Here is a 22,487-nt window from a genome sequence, read left to right as displayed (position 1 = left end):
TGAAGAAATGTACCAAATCAAAATTCTATTTTGAGAAATAAAGCAAGAAAAATAAAGCAATTCCTCTACTAGCACTGTAAAACCATAACATTACTGTTTTGCATAGTCACACTGATGGTGAACCAGACTCCATTGTGCTAAATAAAACTTAAGCTTAAGGCTGCCTTCTCATCCCAGAGAAGAGACTTCTCATCGCAGAGAAGTGTAGGTGTTAAAAGGAGTTACTTGTGCACAGCTCACCAGCTGACAACAACTCTTCCACAAAAAATATTTCCCTTTAAATGAGAAAGTATTTAAGACTAAATGCTAATGAATCATTTAATTTAATTTTTAAGCATGTTTGTTAAAGCTGCCCTGACTTGCCATGGGTAATTTTTGTGGTGCTGTAGTTAGTTATTTCCTCCTAATTTTCTTAACTTAAAAATATTAGACGTAAAAACACACCAACCTATTAAGTTTCCCTTTGCTACATGGAATTCATTTTTGCCTGAAGAGATCCAGACTCCACTGCCATTAACTCCGAGGAGGCTGGGCTGACACTGAAGCTGCTGTGACCAAAATGCCATTCGAAGTTTATCAGCCACCTTCTCCACAGGTGCCTGAGCTGCTGTTGCCACTGTATGAGTTGCCTGGATTATTGTCTGGAACAGGCTGCACTGGTCAAATACTACGTAATCAGTGATGCTCACCTGGGGGAAAAAAAAGTGCTCTTGATAATTAATTAAGCTTTTGGCTGAACTGCACAATCTTCTACCAGAAGCTGTTTTTTTGGTGTGGGTTCTTATGGACAGGAAATCTTACCAAGAGTTTAGAAAGCTTCAAAGTGCAGGAGGGAAAAAATAAAAAAGGTACATTTTGAATAAGTGTCTTGCTAATAAACCACAATCAATATTAAGCATCAGCTTACAACTCCCTCCTACCCAACAATCTATTTAGAATTCTGCATTTATAAAAGCCCTTCTTTTTAGGACGTCACCTCTCCTCTGCCTCTAAAAACATGTTGAACTCTGCAAACCAAGAGGTGAATTTTCAATTTCCCAAAGGAAGAGAGAAATTTGAGCAGTGTAGCAATTCAAACCACATCACAAAAACTTGTATGCAATACTCCTTTACAACAACCTCATGGACATTTTAATTCATAATGAAGGAGGTGGTCTAAGTAAGCAATTGCCCAAGTTTGGCCACGGACAACTAGGTTGGCAACACTCTGGGATACTCTTAGAAAGGAAGGAAATGCCTAAGAGCACAAAAAGAGAACCAGTTTGCCAATAACCTCAAAGCCAAGCTACTCATGATGCCCACATGCAAGAAGAGATTATATATGCACATAAACTGAAATTCTTTTAACTTAGGTAGGCATGTAGACAAACAAATTTTCTGTATAACAATTTTTGTACCCTCTTCTTCCCCACTCCTGTCTCTGGTGAAAACAAGAAAAGCTGGAGAAACCAGAGTCAGGAATTCTAAATCAAAACCAGACAGCACTTGCAGTAACTGAGTTGTTTTTACCCACATGAGCTGTGACTGAAGCAAACAGCTCCACACGGTTCAAAGAAACCTCAACTGAATGGAAAAATGTGTAACACATTTTTTTTTGCACAGTTACTTATTATTTATTTTACTCAGCTAAGGAAAAGGATGGGCACTGGAAGAGAAGAGAAGAGGCTGCATTCAGCAGCCAGACGTGATGCTCTGCCTCAACAGCATGTTCTACTGCCACTGCCAATGTACCAGGCTACAGTCACCACTGATATGACCTGGCAGAGCATTTCTTCTGTTCTTGAAAACTCCTGTGATGTTGCTCTGGATGACAATGGGATGGTTTTTCCCCCCACCCTTTATGGCAGACATGAAAAGGGATTTCAGCCATAGCCACACTGCAGTTTTAATATACTGAATAAAGAGTGCTATAATATATCGAGCAATCAATTTTTATCTTCGATCTTGTGGGAAAACAACACAAATAATAAACCCAAGCTAAAAGACTAAACTGAAAGCAAAATAAAAAAATGCCTACTTGCCACCAATGGTTATCATCTCCTTGTGGTTTCTTTGAAACTATACCAGTTCTGAACCAGAGATTGCCATGGATATCCAAAGCCCATAATGTCTGCTGATCTCCAAGGGTTATGCACACTGGTTCCAAAGCTTGCATTTCACTGGAAATGCAAACAAGCAAAAAAATTAAAAACCTTACTTCAGATTTATGTTTATGGTATTTTAAGGGAGCTGTTACTATGCTAATAGCAGTTTAAAATGATTGAACTCAGTGGGGCCAAGCTAAAAAACACATTTGATATCAAATTTTCATGGTTGCTCAGTAATTTATATTTCATTAGTTTGTATAAGTAAAAAACATTCAACAATAAAAAAACAAGTCTTTCAAAGATTACTAAAGATTTGAAACTTGGATACATAACAATAAAACTAAACAAAACCTATTTTAAGCAATCAAGAGCTGTGTTCTTTGAGTTTTTGATAAAACAGCCTCATAAATGTGTCTCCTCCAACTTCCTTGACCTATTCTGAGAACAATACTAGCAGTTCAGGGACCATAAATAGAAAACTTAACCTAACTATATGGCAAAGATAAACGCTGAAGTTAGGACTGCAAGTTTTCTGCATAAGTAAACAATTTTCAAGCTCAGAAATTCAACAGGTGATCGTATCAGACACTGAAAAGGTAGCAAACAATGCTAGTTCTTTCAGATAACCTTTCTCAACAATTTAAGAACAAATACTGACTGCTTTCTGCAATTTTAATACAAACCCCAAGAACACTAAATGTAGCTAAGGTGTAGGTCAAGCAGCTTTGTCATTAAATAAACCAATCAAAGTGCATGCAAATTTCAGGTTTGAACAAGAACACTGAGTAGTTTCTTAGATTTTTCAAGGGCCAAAATACCAGGTTGTGAGGTAAGACAAGTTAAAGCTTCACAATAGAATATCCAGTAGATAAAATCATATGACGACAAGAACTGGAATTTTCTCCTATACTTGCTTCAGGCTGATGTCACAAGAGAGACTACATTCTAGATTCTTAAAGCCAGCATTAGAGACTCAGGGCTTTTAACTTGAGCACAAAACAACTACTGCGAGCACAGGATCAACTACAAAGCAAAATATCAACTACACAAAGTATTTATAAAAATCTGCGACTGGATGACCAAGAAAATGCTGAGATTTAATCTCAGGATAAAAAAAAACCAAAAACAAACCCTCAAATAACTGGTGAGCTCATCAAAGCCATTATGGCATGAAGCAGTACTTAATAAAAGAAGAAATGTCCCACCACAGTGCCATTACCTGACAATATCACTCTTCCACTGCTCTCCCTCAGGACAGAAGCTGCGCACTCCCTCCCGGTACAGCAGGGCCCGCTGCTCACTCAGGGCCCACACTACATTATTTCTGGATGTAACCTGTGACAGTGGATAAGGGCAGTCAACCTTTACTGCTCGGGCACAAGGACGATCCACACTCAGGCCTAGAAATCAAAAAACGAGGATTGCTTTACAAACTTTGGCTTTTGCAACAAAAAGAGATAAAAGCAACTCAGCAAAAGAAAATGAGAAGAGGAATATCCCTGACACGCTAACATTTGTCATTTGATCATTATTTCCTTTCTACAAACTATTAATAATTTCCTCTAATATAGGTGAGTTTACATTTTAAGAAATAAAGCACTGTACATCCTCCAACATCCTGCAGGGCCCACTAGTCATGTCCTGCAATTTCTGTTCCTTTTCTCCCTCTAGTGTCAGTACCAGGAATCTCCATTTATAAAATCCCTATTAGACCTGACAGAAGCATCAAAGGAAAAGTCAGTAAAGGAAGAACTTTTGCCCAAAACATGCCAGGGAGAGAAGCAACCTGATCTGAATAATGGCTGTAGAGCAATTGCAAAAGAGCATGCCACAGTCTGTAGTACTGAAAGGAGCAGAGAGGTTCTGCTAGCTTTACAGGCACGTTGCACACATCTATATATCTAATCTATAGGAACATATCTTCTTCACAATTACACTGAAGCTTGATTTACACAGCTCCATGTAAAACACCTCAGAAGACACAGTTTTTGTTTCATCTTATGCTGCCAAAGCCAGTAGAAAAAGATTCATCTATGTGATACTCTAAATTGACAAGAATGCTCATTTCTAAACCTCTGAGCACACACTTTTGTTATAAATGTTAGATGAGACAGTGAAGGGAATGAAAAAATCCTGGAGAAAAAACTTCCACTGGTAGTCTCACATTAACAAGACATATATACTGCAAATTTACTTCTCGCATCAAAAGACAAATTTAGGAGCCTAAAAACAGCAGAATGTAAGCTGATGTAATCAAACCAATCTCTCACAGGGCAGAAAAATGTTGATTCAAACCTCCACAGAGCCCTGCGTGATTGGCATCAAAGTTCACTCTTGATCACCACTATCCAAGCTGGCTGGCACTATGCACGTGACCATGGGCAGGGCCACTTGATTTCTCTGTAACTACTACATTTAATTAAAAGAAAGTAATTTCTATTATGTGTACTTAAACAGTTTTCTTAATCATGAAGAATTTCTGTATTGTGCTACAGTAATTAAATTTAAAAAAGAAAATAGGAGAGTGCCAAAATTAAAAGTAAATGAGAATTTTGACAGCCACTCTGAAATGTTGTCCTGCTTTAGTATGTCTTACAGTTTCCCCTTTACCTCAGTCTTCCTCTTCATTCTCCAGTAATTCCTTCATCATAGTATTGGTAATTTTTCCTTACCAAGTCAGCTCTCTGTGCAACACCAGCATGCCCAGGAGTCCTTGATACTTTTCTCCTTTAACTCTAAAACTTGTACCTTCATCCTTACTCCTTGTATTTAGCATTAATATCGTTTGCATAACACCTTCAAATGCATCCTCTTCTATTCACTGAAGAACTTAAAACTATGGCCATGACTTCAAAGTTGACACTGCACTATGCCTTTTCCAGTCCTTGCCTCATTCACATCCAACAAGAAGGCAGCTGTAAAGATGCTGCTCCACAGCCCATTCCATTCCTCCATGGCTCTGCTTTCTCTATCACATAAAATACATACCACTTGTTTATACTTCCAAAGCACTTCATGATCTGTCTCAGAACACTTTCATTATCAAGTGGTAACTCTTACCTTCAAGAGATCTGTGCTTTTCAAAACACAATACAAATACTTTCCCCTTTTCTGCCCCCATACCTAAATTCCTTCTGAACAGCCACACAGTATCTCACCGCCTTTCAAAGTCCTTCTAAAACTGTTAAAATCCCTAAATCAAGAAAACGCACTTAAGGTTCAGTTGTTTCAGTGCACCATACCATTGCCAAAGCAAGGATATTATTTTCATATTTTCTGCAATCCCTTTCCATTTCTCTGCATCCATCCTATATCCTCTCCATGTCATAAACTCTCTATACTGTAGGTACTCCACTTGGCACACATAAAAAGTGTCCATGAACTGGCTTTTCCACTCTCCTAATGACACAATACTTCACAACTGTTTCCAAACTTTTCTCAGGATAAAAAGGCTTCCCTATGTCCTGGCTGCAGATAAAAGTTTATAGTAAACTGTGGACATTCTATACATTTGAAATCTAATGATCTCAGCCTGCAAAAATTCAAAGAGCCTGTAATTAATTCAGGTACCTGTTTGCAGATAGAGATCTCCATTTGTTCTGATAATCCAGGCGGTGTCATCACTTAAAGCTACAAATACAGCCTGGGGTAAAGCCTCATACCAGTGGCGCTTTCCTTTTATAGTTACTTTTCCACAAGCAAAGGCTTTGTTAGTCTTCTGCTCAATCTTCCAGAGAAGAGCCCCTATGTGAGGAGTTGAGAGAACATAACAGCACTCAGCAATTACTGTAACAGACTCAGCTGATGTGTCCTACCTACACCCAAACCAATGGGAGAGGAAAAGGAAAGCAGTAGCATTAAACAAAAATGCAAGATTAAAAAACACTTGGAATTTTTTTTTTAAAAGCAAGACCAGAGCAGTGACTAACTTGTCTAAGAACTGCTGAAATGCATATACCATTAGAATATGTGTGATTTTAAAATGTTCAAATGCAAGTTACTTTTCCTCAGTTAAACACTGAACAGTAACAAACAAGTTCCATGTCAGGGCCAATGCTGAGAGACTGAAGTTCATGGCTTGCTTCTGTCCTAGTCTAGTACATCCTTGGTGCATAAAGGAAAAGGGTTTAATTTTGGTACTTCCACCTTTCACAAATATTAGTAGTAAATCACAGCTTTTGTGGACCAGTCACAAGTGACTGACCAGGTGTGCTGGCCACCCTGCACTGGGCAGTGTTATTACCTTCTCGTTACTCAGCAAGGCCACTGCACAAATCCTTCTCCAGAATTCTCCCCTCATTTGAATTAGCAAGGACAGCTTAGAAAAAGAAAACCAAACAGAAGCCCAAACTTAGCTGCTAGTTCATACCAGAACAGTACATTGTCATATTAACCTCCTTTGAATAATTCCACAAAGTAGCATTTGATTCCACTTTGACATTTGTGATTAACGTGCTCCTGCATTAATACATCCATGGCAAAAATGGCTTCCATAGATTCAATGAAAAGCTGGGTGAGTTCCTGGAACTGAAGGATAGTAAACACAGAAGAACAACCTTTTGCCCAGGAAATCTCTGAGCCACCAATTTTAGCCTGAAACTACCAAGGGCACACTTCACACATGCCCACTGCTTTGACTTTTCTGCAGGGACCTGCTTTTGACCACTCTTACGGGTAAGATACTGAGCTGGATGAATCTACGATCTCACCTAGCACAACTACTCCTAAATTGTTTTAGCCATAACAAAGGTCAGCTACAGACTAAATAGAATTTCTTTCTTCCCCTACAGAGAGAAGGGAAGATTGACATGTGCTTTTAGAAACAACAGGGAAGAAAAGAAGCAGCAAGGCAGAAGACAAAGTAATGGAAATAGCTGAGAAACTTGTATTTTCCCACCAGTCCTGGAACAATCTGGAAGGCCAAAAGTGACAAGTTGATAACCAAAACCTACTTATTTTTAATCCAACATAATCCTCCTTCCCAACCACTCAGAACAAATTCATATGCAAATGCATCAAACCTTAAAAGGTATTTTTTTCTTCAGTATTTAAAAAGAAATCAAATCGACAAATCCACACATATGCAAAAGCAATTCAACATTTACAACAAAAAGAATTTTAAATTTGTGAATCACAGAATGGTTTGGGAGGAAGGGGATCTTAAAGATCAGCTAGTTCCAACTCCCCTTGATATGGACAGGGAGAGCTTCCACTACACCAGATTGCTCAGGGCCCCATCCAACCTGGCCTTGAACACTTGCAGGGATGGGGCATCCACAGCTTCTCTGGGCAACCTGTTCCAGTGCCTCACCACCCCCACAGTAAAGAATTTCTCTAGTTCTGTAACAAAAATCAAGGTTTTGTATAGAAAGGGAGCTCTTCATTCATCTCTGCCTACCATTGAACTGCTACTTCTGAAGTTCACTTCAATCAGGCAAATGCAGGTTGAAAATCTTCCAAAATGCAACGTGAACCCATTAGAAAGACAGCCACTTACTCTACAACATGGGATGCAGAGGTACTGAAGTCATGTAACTGTGAGGGTTTTTTTTAAAAAACAAAACCAACACATTACTTTTATGTGAAACAAGCCATAAACAACCAAGTTTTCATAAATATCGTACTTAAATAAAAAACAATAAACTGCCTAAGCGGAAATTACATTTGCACCGAACTCTATCTGTAATCTCGAAAATTACAAGTTTCATCTAATTAAACAAAAAAAGCAAAGAAAATGCCCAAGTTTATGCAAGTTTTCGAGGTGACAGTGCAGCAGAAACCAACCTACCTGATGGGGACACTGCCACTTGCTGGACTCCATCCTCAAACTTCTGCCAGCGCAGCCCGGCCGCAGGAAGGGCACTGCAGTACAGGCTGCCTCGGTAGTCCAGGCACCAAATGTACTTTTCTGAAACAACCAGGCTCAGGATGCCATAACCAGGGCCAGAGTACCCCATCCAGCTCTCTGCAAACTAAAAACTGTACAGTCAGAACAGTGTCAGGTGACTTCCAACTGCACAAGAAAACGGGTATGTAAGTACAGCACCTCCCATGTTTTGATTAAAAAACGCTGAACTTAAGAATCTTAAGTAACCTTAATCAATGAATAAATTTGCCTTGTGTAAAATAAAAACTACATCTGTCAGTGTTCTCTATGTACTGCACAATAAGACTGCTAGAACAACAGTTTTAGCAAAAAAAACAAACCCCTCCACACCGTCATCCACCTCCAAAAAGTGGAAAATCTTCTCTTATTAGTTAAAGAACACATACTTAAAGTAAATGGCAGGTGCAAAAAAGGAATATATAAAAAGCTACAGTCTGTCTTTAGTGCAGGAAATTATTCATTGTCTAGGAAGTGATGAGCAAAGGGAACAAGACAGCTAGAGTGCAGAGACAGCTAAATATCCAACTCCAATACTCTCTGTATGGTACAGGACCCATGTCTTGCAGAAGTTTGGGTTGCAGGCTGCTATCTGAAATTTTGATGGCTTGTGTGCCATGAACTCAAGCACTGCACACGTGACCTGCAATAAAAGGATTAGTGGAGCCTTTCTGAACATGCCACAGTGAGAGAACACAATAACCTGAAACTAGGAGCCTTCTACAGTATGGGCTGCAGTTGTTACTAGACTTGGCCCCAACAACTTGTAACTCAGCCTTTATGAACAAATTCTTGGTTGCTCTCAATTCAAGGCTGTTACAGACCTAAAAAAAAAAAAAAAAAATCCACAGACCTAAAAAACCCCCAATTTAGAAGAACTGCATTTCCTTCTTCAGACTTCTGCTAAAAATTCCAGTTAAGTCTGGCAGTTTTGCAGGTTTTACAATTAATTTTTAGTGCTTCTTTTCTATAGTCTGATGAGAATTATTGTTTCTGGAAACATTCATCCACAAAATAACAATAATGGAAAGAGGGATAACAGAAAAATAACAATAAAGGAAAGAGGGATAACAGAAAAATAATAATAAAAGAAAAAGGGATAACAGAAAAAAAGAAACTGTCCTCGTTTTAAATAGTTCTAACTGCTGGCTAGGGTACAGAGACTAATCCTTATTTTGAGTATTTACAGGTAAAATAACCCTTAACCAGGAGCCAGTCATGTGAGATAATCAGCATTAATTCCCCATGAAGTCAGTTGAATTTGGGAACAGCATTCACACAGAATTTGGGCTACTGGAGACCCAAACAATGTGCAGTACTTGAGCATGACTTGGTTTTACTGCTCACTCTGTAATGGATGGCTTTCTAACATGATTTTTGTTGAGCTGGGAATAACACAGCCAGAGCAGCTTCTCTTCATTATAAGCACACATCAACCATTCTGAAGTCAGATACATCACAGTTTGTAAGAGTTACGTGTCGCTTTTGGCTTTTTGCTTTACTTGTTTACTTGAACGAAGCGGAAAAAAATTGCTCTCTACAGATTTAAAGGACAGTAATTACAGGAACGCTGCTTTTGAAAAGCCGTTTCTTTTGAAAGTTAAAAGGTACTTTAGCTAAACTGAAAACAAATACCTGATCAGATTTTAACAGCACCATTTCATCGGCGCTTATCTTGGCCACATCCTGTGAGCCAGGCACAGCACCAGCTTCAGGCATGCTGGTCTCCGAGGATGAATATGGTAATCCATGGCCATAAATATCCTCTTCATCACTTGAGGCAGATTTCTCAGTCTTACTTTCATGAGTGTCTGCTACCCATTCAGCAGTGCTAGCACTAGATTTAGCTTTGATTGCACTTTCAAAATTCCATCCAGAAATGGAAGCGTTATCTGAACAAACATCGTTAGAGATGTCAAAGTGGAGCACAGAAGGGTCTGACAGAGCGCTGTGGATTAGGGAGAGCTCCTGCTGGTCTTCCCTACCAATTTCATCACTTTCCTTTGGTGTCAGTGATGTCTGAACACCAAATGTATGGTCACGTTCCAGAAACGTCTGGTCTGTAAGGTCTGGCCCTTCAAAAGACTTTTCAGTATCCTGCAGTTTCATTTTATCCAAATCTTCATCTATTTTACACAACATAGGAAAATCCTGCTCCTCCTCTTGGCTCAGCTTTCCAGGACAGAATTCTTTGCTTGCAGAAACCACACTACCATTATATTCACCATCAATACTGCTTGTCAAGTCTTCTGTGAGGATCAGAGGAGATGCAGATGTCAAAGTATCTATAATAGCTGAAGTACCCATGCCACTGTCACTGTTTGGAAGTTTCTGCAAATCAACCACTTCTCCATTTTCTTCATTAATTAGTACAGTTGCTGACTCAGGAGACTGCAGGACACTGAAAGTTTCTGAACCATTATCTTCTTGCAAGATCGTATGGGACTCCATACTGAACATGCTTTCCTGATCTGGAGATCCAGTGCTCAAATGATCAATGCTGCCACTCATTATGCTGGAGGTCATGGAAAAGGAGTCTGCATTCAATGAATGGGGACTGTCACCAGAAAGCTGACGCTCATAAATTGGTGTGCCTTCCAGAGAGCTGTGGTTTTTCCTTGTCCCACTTTCTGTTCTCACAAAAAAAAAAAGGGGGGGGTGTAAATAATATTAGTACAGTCAAATTCCAATGCAAAGAGATTAAAGTATTTTTATAACTGGGGGAAGAACAGAGCTAAATCTAAATTTCGACATACTGATTTTTTTTTCAACCTTAACACTAAATGATATATATAAAGCCAATAAAAGTCTTAACAGCAAAACATTTTCAAGTTGTAACACCATAATAGTAAACAATTAAAACAATCAAGTACTCACACTATTTTAGCAAACTAAAAAACAACAGATAAGAAAGACACTGTCAAATATTCAGAATAGGATTAATAGATATTACACAATTCCAACATGAAACTGGAAACAGAGTCCACTGCATGCTGCCATTAATCCATACATTAGAACTTTGAGCATGTTTAAATGAAGCAAAACAAAATTAAAAGAATAAAACAAATAGATCTAAAAAGACTTAATCAATTTATCACTTTCAAAACAGGCTTTCATCCGAAACAGAAATGGCCCACAGTGACCCCTCAATTATTTCAGAAGTACGACAATACAACATAAGCAAAGCATGCCAAACAGACACACTCTCTCCCGTGAAGCATCAGAAGTGACCATGCTCTAATAACAAGCACTGACAGGGAAAGTTCTGCCAGACCTACCCTGCTTCTTCTTTCTTTTCTTTTTTACTTTAATTGGCTTTACAATGAGTTCTTGATCAAAATCTTCAGAGCTGATGGTGCTGAACCGTTGTGAAGAAAGTTGACCTTCTCTCTGAGCTTCTGAAAGTTGCTCTGCACACATCATAAAGCTCGAGCCACTGTCCACAGAGTTCACAGAACTGCTCCTGCTTCGTGATTCACTTACTACAGAGCAGCCCCTTTTTCTCATTTCATTGCTCAAGTCTCCCATTCTATCAAAACTTTTCTCAGACAGCGTTGGAGTTTCCAGATCATCTTTCGCCGAAGAACCATTTTTATCACCAGTAACCAAAAGGGAAGTAACCATTTTTTTATCTGTTTCCACTGAAGGGCTGGATGATACAGATGAAACTACTGATGACGGGGTCAGCAACTTAGGACTCGTATCTGTTAAAGGATTCAATAATTTTGAATTCACATCTGAAACTGTCCAAAAGAAAAGTATAAATACTAGTTCAAGAATAAATACTAGCATCAGGTGAGTAGGGGCTTAGTCCTTGGAGAGTATTGAAAGAAAAGAATCTTTATGCAAAAAAAAAAATAAAAATTCTAAGTTCACAAAATTTTCAAGAGATATATATATGTATATACCTACATATATATTTGCACACACATGCAATGTAAATTTCCTGTAAGTTAATCTATATGAAAACATTTTAGTAAAATCAATCCCCCAAACTGTGTATGAAGTTTCTACTAGCAAAATTCTGAATTTATGTTTATGTATAAAGAAAGTACAGGTCTGCAGCTTGGAATTGTATCACACACTGAAGTGCCATCCTATATCTTTACCTTCCTCATTCAAACATTCAGTAGCTTGAAAAAAATCAAGGAAAACTACCAAATAAACTGCTGGAGTGATTAAAATAAAATATAATTCAAGAAGGTTCCTTGTAAACTATACTTAGTCTCTATAAGTCTGTGAGTAAAGAACTGCTTAAATGACTAAAGCTATCACTAACATGCAATGATAAGAAGGTTAAGTTCTCCAGCATTCAATGAGACTTCATTGCATATTTACTAGCATTTTGCTAAAACAAAGCTAAGATGGAGTGTTTTAAATGCACTAGTAGTCCCTTCCAGAGAGTTCTAGTAACATAAATGCTGAACTTAGATGGCAACAAATATGAAAAGAAACTCTCAAATTCTTTTTGGAATTTTAGCGAGCATTCTTTGGGTTTATTTGTCTGTTCTTTCTTTTTTCATTCTGAGTAATTCTGGAGATTTTCTCCAGAATGTGGGTGGTGACAGGTGGCACAGAATCAACAATTCAGCTATTGAGACTGACCAGTAAAGGGATAACCATGATCAGGAATCCAAACTGCTTTGGTGTCATGGTTCAGAATAAGGTCTCAAATGCACAGATTAGAGATTCCTCATTAAGATAATGCTGATCCATTCTCAAAAAAAGGGAATCATATTTAAATTCTTAATGCCCCCATTCTCACTACAGCCAAAACAACAGATAAGCAGATAAACCAGATTTCTAAATATAATCTGTTAAAAGAGATAAGCAACTCTACAGAACCTGGTAGGTTTTTGCAATAATCTGAAGAGTTTTGTGCGGGTCTGTTTTGTTTTGGGTTGTTTTTGTTGGTTTTGGTTTTTTTGGGTTTATATTAAAAAAGTACCTAAGCACCATGTTCCATAAGGTACATACTAAAGCCTACTAATCTATACAAACCTATTGATGACAGTCCTTCAGGTCTACTTGAAATTCTTATTATGTCTCTATCTCCCTTCAAGAGAAAAATCTCATTGTTGGTACAGGACACAGACACAATATCACCATATCCTTCCAAGCCACCAATCAAAGCCTATAAAGAGTCAACACAGAAACAAATAATTGGCATCGGATTAACACACTGTTTGCAAAACATGGTACTCAACAAAACTGTTCACTGGATTTTAATCAATGTATGCAGTTAACAGGATAAAGATTTTTATCTTAGCAAAAAGAAAGAAAATAGAAAAAAGCAACAGGAAAGAGCCCTTTAATCACAATGTAACTAATTTTTATACTAATTTCAATTCCACAGATATATTCACTTTCTCTACCCAGCTAGCAGCAACAATATAACAACTTCAGCAGTACACAATTTGTTGGCAGAAGAATGCCATAGTACAAACGTCTAATACATTTAGACAAAAAGATACTAGCTTGTATTCTCTTCCATATGCACTTTCAATAAGACAAAATAAACAACACCTCACTCTACACCAAATAAAGTGTAGTACTTATTTTTTTGCAGACACCAACGGTAGTAGAAGGGAAAAAATAAATAGTTTCAAGCATATTTTATAAGCATAAAAAATCCTTTTGCATTAATTACTAGATTTTAGATTTCTAGATGCTTTGCTAAGCATCAGAATTGATTATGACATTAACACCTCAATTGAAAGCTTTAAATAAATGGAGTTTTTATATATAACATATCGAGCTAGTTTGTGGGTGTATCATTGCAATAACAACTTGAAAAGGGAGAGAATTAAGTCTTTTTTTGGTCATTTTAAGTAAGCAGTTAAACCACAGTAGTATAATGGATAACCCAAACAGTGTCTCATGGCACATCATGAACAAAAACAAGAAAGAAAGAAAACATGCACCCACGAGGTTTATCTACCTGGTTCACAGTGTCCAGCAAGTAGATGCTGTATTCATTCCAGGTCAGCACCCATCCTTCTCGGAAAAAGCACGAAACAAGCCCAAGGTGTTTCTCTGGAGAGCTGTAACTTCCTCTGTCAGGTGGTTCCAAACGAGGATACAGTTCAAAAGTTTTTATCCCTCCAGCAAATACATCTTTTAATATGAATGTGGCCTGAACAGTTCCGTGAACATCAGACTTCCAGAGACGAAGCCCAGGTCTGGCAGCAAATAGTGTCAGGTCACTTTGTTTACACAGGCCAGGTATAAAACATGCTCCAAACTTGCCAGTGCTAAAATGCAAAAGAATTTATTTTAAAAGCTAGATACGTAACTTAGAAACAATTTTTAAAACTAATGGTACAAATTTACAACCGTAAATTATCAAAAAGAAAAGTGCTTTGATTAAAATATTCAATCAAATGTCCAGAGTACAAATTTAGATACAGTAAGACAAGAGCAGTGCTTTCAAATAACAGCAGTTCCCCCTCAGCTTTGCATGTTAGACACTACATCAATTAAGCAAATTAAATGACTCTTCCTAATAAGCTTCATAGCCTTAATGGTACTATGTCCATCTCAGAATACGAGATATGCATCATCCCTCTCCCAGAATAAAAAACAAGCAAAATACTACCAAACAACACTAAGAAACTGATAACCTCTGGTTGCAAGAAGCATGGAACAGACCTCAGCTGCTAAAACCTTCATCTCTCATACACAGAAACAGCATTACTGTCACCCAGGAAAACCCTCTTACTATTCAAACCCCTGGACAGATACATCAGGGACCTTCTTTCAAGGGTCAATGTCCTCTATTTATAGATATAGTCAGTCATGCTGTTCTAGGACTGGGTTCCCTCTTCCTTCATATCCGAGAGATTACACAATAGAAGATGTCAAAGCCACACAAGTTCCTAGTTTTCAAGTCAAATTAAGTGCTTTCTATACATTTTCCCTTTTAATTCACTTCAGTGTATAAGAAAAATTGGGACGCTGACTTGCTTTTATCATCAAATATTTCATCACCCATTAGACAGACCTGATTACAATGCTCGCTCACACCAAGTCACAGTAAACCAAGAGGGACAGCAGAGGAAGTCTGGCAGTGATTTCAGTTTAAACCATGAGAAAACATCTTAGAATATTTTTGTGTAATAGTGCCTTGAAAATACGATTGTCACATATTTGCAAACACGTACTCTCTAAATAGGTAGAACTGTCCCTTCATGCTTGATCACACAGAGCTACTGTAACTAACTTTGTATGAGCAGTCTGCTGCGTTGTATTAATTTCACTGCTTAGATCACTCTCTCTGTAATCCACTCTGAAATGCTAGCATTAATAGATGTGCCTGCATCAAGATTTTATGAGGGTTACTTTTTTCTGGGCTGTGTTCCAACTTGGTTGACGGATTTCTCTTCTGTGTAAAAAAGTAGAGTGCGTTGTAAAGTAGAGACAAGCAGCACCTTCTGGTTGTAATCCAACTGGACAATCGAAGATGGCTCTTCCAATACAAGGCTGGAGTTGCAAATACCCTTTAGAAGATACATACAATTAACAAGAGTCAAACCTTCCTAAAAATACAAGGTAGTCATTAACACTCAGAAGAAATTTATAAGCCCAAGGGAAAACAAACAAACGAAAGCTTTTGAACTCTGGTTGCCCAAAGTTCAATTAATATTAAAATGTGGAGTTCATTTATGTAGGCAAGAGGGAGGGAGATTGTGTATGCCACAGTGGCACACCATGAAATTCAATTTCTCTTGGAATATTAGCTAACACATTTCACTTGGAATCAATAGAAGCTCCAGGACATGTTTTCTTCCACTGTCGGGTCATACAATGCTGAGATAATCATTACATTTGGCAATGTAAACCCTTCTGTCAAAGCACACGAGGGACAGTCACAGATAAATTAGGATAGATGTTGTCTAAATGTTTCTCCCATATAGAAATTCAAATTAGCATTTGTTTTGTTGACATCCCAGCTCTGTATAATAAACAAGATGTTAGAAAAATCCCATTCACTCGTAACATGTATGTGAGGCCAGCAGCACCCAAATATTAGTTTCATTCTACACTCCAGACTCAGATGCTGAACAATTCTGGGAAAATGACCTCATCTATAAAGTCACATTCTTCAAAAGTACCCTTTCAAAACAAAAGAGAAAGTACTGGCTGAACGCTGAAGGAAGATACGGTAGTTATACAGACAGAAATTTGAAAAAAGAGAAGGATCACTATTTCCTTTAATATATATTACTTTTTATAAAAGGTAAGGCAGTTGTGAAGGATATCCAGTGGTTGTCATGTGGGTGTGCACACACTTTGCCAAGTGTACACATACCAATAAAGCCATCCAATTAAATACACCACACTAAGCAATTACCTAACTGCTAGATATGTAAACACACAAGCATTCTTTTAGGAAAATGTAAATGTGAATTAAGGTCTCTACAACAAATGCTCACCTGGTCTAGGTCTAGGGCAGAGTAGACAATCTTTCCTTTGTCATCTCCAGAGAATAATTTCATTCCATTGGGACTCCAAGCCAAAGCTGTAATGCTACTTTTGTGGATGCCAGCAACATCAAATCTCCGGAGCTGTGAAACAATATCAAAGCAATGCAGGAATGAGGTGAAGAGAAATGGAGGCACAAAGTCTATTCAGTGACTTTTGCCTGATTTAACTGGAGATCAAGTACAAAAGTGGAGGTCCTTCTAACGTTTATTTAGCACAAAAAACCTAAAGACAAATCCAAAAACCCCACCACTGAATTGATCAGTTATTACACAGGAGAAATCTCTCAAAAGTATATTTGATTAAATACATTTTTTGTAATGTAAAGCATGCTTACATTTAAGCTTAACATATGAAGCCTAAAACATATTCACAGATACTTAATCAGGCAAAACTTGCTGTGTTTCACTATTACAAAGAATCACAGTAACACTCTACTAGGATTGGCTAAACTAAACCTCACAGAAGTTTAGCCAAATGCAAAGATTTACCTGTTTGTTTCTTCCAGGTAATGAAGACACAAGCTGAAAAACTGCAACCCGACCTGAGGCTGTACCAACAGCAACCAGATCATCAAAACAACTCAGCAGCTTTACAAAAGTAATAGATTCACACTTCCCCTGTTGAAAGAAACCATACCAAGAACTCACAAAGTTAATGAGACACAAACAGGAGATCAATTCTGAGCAACTCAGCTTCATCAGAAGAGATAACAGTAAAAGTTGGTATTTACCTCAAAATTGTATTTTTTCATCTGGTTTAATTGTCTGCAGTAGAGATAAAGCATCCCAATGCTGCTCCCCACAGCAATGTAGTCTCCATTGGTATCAAGTGCTGTGAGATACACCACAATAGAGCGAAAGCCTTTTTGGATCTTTGTAGGAATGGCATTGAGGAGATAATATAAGGGACAAAATTCCTTAAATATAACCGGTGAAGCCACAGATGCCATAGCAAGGATTTGCACCAGCAATTTTAAGGCTGAAATAAACACATCTACTCGACCACATAAGGAAATCTGAAAGGCAAAAGCAAAATACATGTCATTTACTTGTTAACACAGAGCCACCATTTAGCAAGTAGGGACTAAAAAATTCTCACTTTTTGCTTTTTATAAAGGAAAAGTAAGCTAAACTCTCGTAGTGAACGTAGTTATTCTTAGAAGAACTTTCTTTTTAACAATTAGGTGTATTTCTCAGAACATCTAAGGATGCATGGTAACCACTAAATATGGGATAACCACTTTTTCTAGCAGCTGTAAGCTTGTCAAAGTTGAATTCAAATGCAGTATTTCTTCTCCTCTGCCTAGTGAAAGAACCACAAGGCCTCTGGCACGGAACAACCCACGTGATATATTTCTTTCTATCTGCAGCCTCTACCCTCAATCCAACCAGTGTCAAGAGCATGGGACATTGACTGTGTCAGACAGCACTGTAAGATTAAAGCAGCAAACTAGTATTTGTGCTCCACTCCTTAAGGCCCCACAGCCCAAGAAAAAACATGGCTGAGAAACAATTCACTTAAAGCTACACCTGCCATATAATCAAATAATAACCAAAACATAAAAATAATGTGGAAGGAAAGGGGCAAAGCAAAAATGGAAGAAATTCCATTTTGACAGACCCAGGAAAATATCCATGTAGCAACTGTATTTAGAAAGATAAGGAGCAAAAAGAAAAAAAAAAGTACCATATGTCCATGTTTTCTTTTATGGATAAGCAAATAATTTCATGCTTGTGAGTGACACTGTAAATATACTTAGAGGACAATATCTAAGAATAACAGAAACAAAGAGTCTGTTTGCCTTCTTTGAGGAGAAAAAAAATGTAGCCATCGCTCATCACAGTAATAACATACTGGTTTCTTCAGAAAAAGCTGCTATGACCATGACAAACTTGAAAATATTCAAAATATTTATTTAAACCCAGAATTTTTCTCGTTGCAACAACCTTGACGAGAACATTTTGCAGCAGTTCTCCTCATGGATGACTTTGAAATACAGAAAAGAAACCTCCACTTCTAGAATTTTATTTTGCTGTGAGCAAGACCAATCAACAGAATTGTTTAGAATCTGCCAAAAATACCTGCAGTTTTCCAAGACAAGAATTTTGAACTTCTGTAAAGACAAAAGTTTTTTATGGTTGTTTACAGTCTTAACGTTGAAGATTTTCTTTAGCTTCAGCAAACTTATAACTTCCTTAGAGAAATGAAAAACAGAAGTCTACTAATTGACACTAGAAATGCTTCTAAATACTTAAAATTATTCCATGAAGTATCCCTACTGTAATTTGTGATATGTCCTATTGTGCCTAGTTTTAAGTTCTCTAAGGATGGAAAATGGCATTTGTTTGACAGTTTCACACATTGCTTACAGTGTATATCAACAAAATTAGAAAAAAAAATAGCTGCTCTAGTTTCATATCTCCATTACTGCAAAAAGCTCAGATGTCTCAATTTTCAAAATATTTCAGTTATTGTGCAAGAGGATTCAGCACACTCGCTTTGGGCCCTTGCTATCAACATACAATTCCACTAAATCCAAAGGGATTATTTGCATGACATTACCCATGCAAGCCCATGTCAGACAAGACTGCAGGAATAAAGATTGGTTACTGGGCTCATATTTTATCTGTCACAAAAACTGCCAGTAACTAAGCTAGCACCAGTTACTAGATGCTCTTAATTGTGATAAATTTTACTGGTTGCTAGAGCTTAGAAATCAATTCTACTCCCCTTTAGTGTTTACTAACCTCTCACGACACCTATTTCAAAAATATCACAAAGATTTGCTGATTTATGCGTCCAAAGTATTTCTGAATGAAGAGTTCCTTTCAGAGATGTTTTGTAGCTTAACAGATAACCCCAGTGCATCACAACTCTTTCACAATGTTTTCACATAGCATCTATTTTCCTTGCACTATTTTAGGTTTCCTGCCTGTTCCTTCAGCACTTACTACTTTCTATCAACAGTCAACTAAATAAAAAGAGAACCCACTGCTAAAGTCTCCCATTTGCTGTTCTAAATAGGCTGTTTTGCAAGTTTAGTAATTTTGCTAGTTCATGGTCTTTGCTAGTTCATGGTCTTTTATTCTTTTTTTCCCCCTTTTTTCAGAGAGAATAAAATCCAGTCCTGAATCTCACATGTACAAATCTTCCTCTGTCTAGTCCAACTTCCACCACTACCCAGCTACTGTCTCATGAATTTCATGTATTTTGTTTTTCAAGTCCCCTTTGCGACTCCTACAATCCACATCCGTCAGCATCTCAAGCTGCTCTTGTAGCTGGAACCACCTCATGCTCCCCAGTTGCCAAAGGACCTTCCAAGTCTTCAGAATTTATCCTCTCTGTTTCCATCACTTCCCCTTCCAGCTCAGCTAAACCATTAAAAACTTCGTAATTCTTTACAAACTACGGAAATATGCTCATTTGTATTATCAAGAAAAAGACTATTACTCTTTCCTCTACAAGAACTCTATCTGCAACCTGATACATGTTTTGTAAGTTTACATTCAATTTAAAAAAAAAAAAAAAAAGATTAAAGAAAGGGAAAATTTGGTAGAGTTTTCCTTCCCACCAACAGAAAACAAGGGGAGAAATTATTTCTTGTCACGTACTAAGTTAAGTTTAAAAACTGCTGTTAGGTTAGGGTTCTCACTCTTCATATAATATATAATCTTATTTCAATATTCTCTGACGACAAAATTGTAATAAAATGAAATTCACTTTTTTTCTCTATAATCCATTCACCCTGTAAAATCAAAAAATGTAAAAATTTATTCATAAACTATAATTTCTTGCTATCATACACAAATTAGTTTCATCTTGAGTGTTTTTTACAGACTAACAGAACACTTGCACTGCTTGTGTAAAAACATGTAACTAAAAGCTCAAACCCATGACTTTACTACAAATACTAGTAATTAAGTAATTTTATGTATACAAAACAAATGTACAAGGGACTAGAAAATTTCCCATGTGGCCTTCACATTCAAAACACCTGCACAAATGCCACAATTCTCTGCTTTTGATTCTAAAGTCTTCAATATCCTCTAATGACAGTTGTGCATCACATGGACTCTCTTCCTCTTTATTAACAGTTTTAGGATTAATTGTTATCTGCTTTTCCTACCTCATTAATCCAAGGCAAACAGGGGATATAATCTATTTTCTCAGGTAGATTTTGGAACTGGATGTGTACGTTCCCTCTGTTCACTCAGCCACAGTTATTCTGAAGTACATAACAGCCGTACAGGGCAAATCAGCTTGTGCTAAGCAGCTGTCCTGCAGCAGAGATAAAGTGGAGAAAAATACCACATCAAAAACAATCACCAGGCAGACAGTCCTTCCTCCTTCTCATTTCACAAAGTTCACAACACGCTTTCAAATACTGCATTCAAGGCTATGTTCTGAAAAGCGGACTTTTTAATTTTATTTTCTCTGGTCTCAGAAACAGGAATAAGGTTCAGTGCTGCCTAACAGAGGCAGCTAAAGAGAGAGATAATCCCCTGGTTCAGCAGACAGGCAGTGGTTAAAGGTTCAGTGCCAGGGTATGCCACAGATGGACTGCGGGAAGCTAAAGCTGTCACTGCATTTCTCTGAGCCCAAGTGTCCTGTTTGGACAAGAGGGACAACAGCTCCGTTTGGTTTTTTTTTAATCTGTGGCATCAAAACTTACATTTAAGTTCTTCAGAGCATAAACAAACTCATATCTATGACCACAGCTAAACACAACAGCCTCTGTTCTCAACTAGATCCTGCCAACTAAAGAGGAAAGCTGTTTTCTTTTCTAATACTTCTCACACCTTTAGCTCCAGAGCAGGGTACCTGACTGCCATATCACCAGAGGTTTTTACAGCAAACTGCTGCCAAGTAGAGGGGAGAACACAGATGCACACACCCCCGAAGGAGCTCTGATTTCTTGTGTCCTGTGCTCAGGTAAAGGATCAGCAGCACACAGGTCACGGTTACCTGATTAACACACACTTTGCTTTACACAGCTCATGAATTTTTGGCTGAAATGAGGTTTGTTTATTTTCTCTTTGAAATAATAAAAAATAGACTGTAAAACCAACGAACAAATCTAGACAAAAGAGATGGAAAGGACAGAAGTAGAATCCAGTGTCACTGTGCATCCCAGTATGCCAAGAGAAGCCAGGGAAGCCTGGCTGTACTCATGCTGATGAGTACACTCATCTTCCCTAGGAATCCTTCATAGAATCCTAGAAGGTTTGGGTTGGAAGGGACCTTAAAAGATGATCCAGTTCCAACCCCCCTGCCATGGGCAGGGACACCTTCCACTAGGACCAGGTTGCTCCAAGCCCCATTCAAGCTGGCCCTGAACACTTGCAGGGATGGGGTATCCACGGCTTCACTGGGCAACCCGTTCCACCCTCGCAGTAAAGAATTTCTTCCTAATATCATACAAATATCCATCTTCTTAATACCATGCATATACCTAATGTCTATTATATACCTAATATATATGCCTGCCCTCTTTCAGTTTGAAGCCATTATTACACTTTATCTTAACCTCCCTTCCTCAGACGCACGACCATATTCCGACAGATGTTCCAAACCACTCCTTTCCAACAGGTGCCTCCTCGCCCCCTGCGGGGCCGCAGCTCCCGCCAGGGGACAGGGACAGAGCCGGGGGCTCCCGGCCGGACACCCGCGGGGCCGCCTCGCCTTCCCGCCGGCTTTGCCTCGCCTTCCCGCCGGCTTTACCTCGGCTTATGCCGGATTTACCGCCCAGACCCAGCGCTCCGGGAAGGGGCGGGCGGCGCAGCCCCTCGAGCAGCGGGAACAGCCGCCGAGCCCCCGCCCCGAGCCCCCTCACCCGGCGCTGCCGAGCCCGGGGGCCGGCCAGGAGCACCGCCCGCAACAGGCGGCCGCGGGCAGGCCCCCGCCGGCGGCGCCCGGGGAGGGCAGCGACAGCCGGGCAGCCCCCGGCCGTCCCGCAGGCTCGGCTGCACTCACCGCTCCGGAGCGCGGGCGGCCCGTCACGGAGGGGCGGCGGGAGCGGCGCTGCCCGG

At 38.7% G+C, this 22,487-nt stretch overlaps 1 protein-coding gene across 5 annotated transcripts in view; it reads right to left on the bottom strand.

Annotated features, from left to right (window-relative positions):
• Positions 1 to 22,485, bottom strand: part of TECPR2 (tectonin beta-propeller repeat containing 2) — a 43,877-nt gene extending 21,392 nt beyond the window's left edge. For 3 of the 5 annotated variants that reach the window (XR_001921929.2, XR_001921930.2, XM_018082368.2), the window contains exons 1-15: positions 22,432 to 22,485; positions 20,585 to 20,736; positions 17,189 to 17,473; positions 16,947 to 17,075; positions 16,407 to 16,538; positions 15,313 to 15,470; positions 13,913 to 14,225; positions 12,973 to 13,105; positions 11,250 to 11,675; positions 9,607 to 10,601; positions 7,876 to 8,059; positions 5,658 to 5,831; positions 3,307 to 3,487; positions 2,018 to 2,159; positions 449 to 689 (exon numbers count right to left, since the gene is read on the bottom strand). Coding sequence is in view for 3 of the 5 variants with exons in the window: in XM_018082368.2 (XP_017937857.1) it covers positions 449 to 689; positions 2,018 to 2,159; positions 3,307 to 3,487; positions 5,658 to 5,831; positions 7,876 to 8,059; positions 9,607 to 10,601; positions 11,250 to 11,675; positions 12,973 to 13,105; positions 13,913 to 14,225; positions 15,313 to 15,470; positions 16,407 to 16,538; positions 16,947 to 17,075; positions 17,189 to 17,407 (3,427 nt within the window). In the remaining 2 variants the exon portion in view is untranslated. Of the gene's footprint in view, positions 1 to 448; positions 690 to 2,017; positions 2,160 to 3,306; positions 3,488 to 5,657; positions 5,832 to 7,875; positions 8,060 to 9,606; positions 10,602 to 11,249; positions 11,676 to 12,972; positions 13,106 to 13,912; positions 14,226 to 15,134; positions 15,242 to 15,312; positions 15,471 to 16,406; positions 16,539 to 16,946; positions 17,076 to 17,188; positions 17,474 to 20,584; positions 20,737 to 22,431 lie in introns of those variants that run through there. The other 2 variants (XM_018082369.2, XM_018082370.2) reach the window with 2 other exon arrangements.
• Positions 22,486 to 22,487: the final 2 nt, after the last annotated feature.

The sequence above is a fragment of the Manacus vitellinus genome, unplaced genomic scaffold, assembly GCF_001715985.3.
Source record: "Manacus vitellinus isolate BGI_N305 unplaced genomic scaffold, ASM171598v3 scaffold_6_pilon, whole genome shotgun sequence".
NCBI classification, from domain to species: domain Eukaryota; kingdom Metazoa; phylum Chordata; class Aves; order Passeriformes; family Pipridae; genus Manacus; species Manacus vitellinus.
Note: the sequence above shows the minus strand (reverse complement) of the source record. Positions and strands in the feature narration are given on the sequence as shown.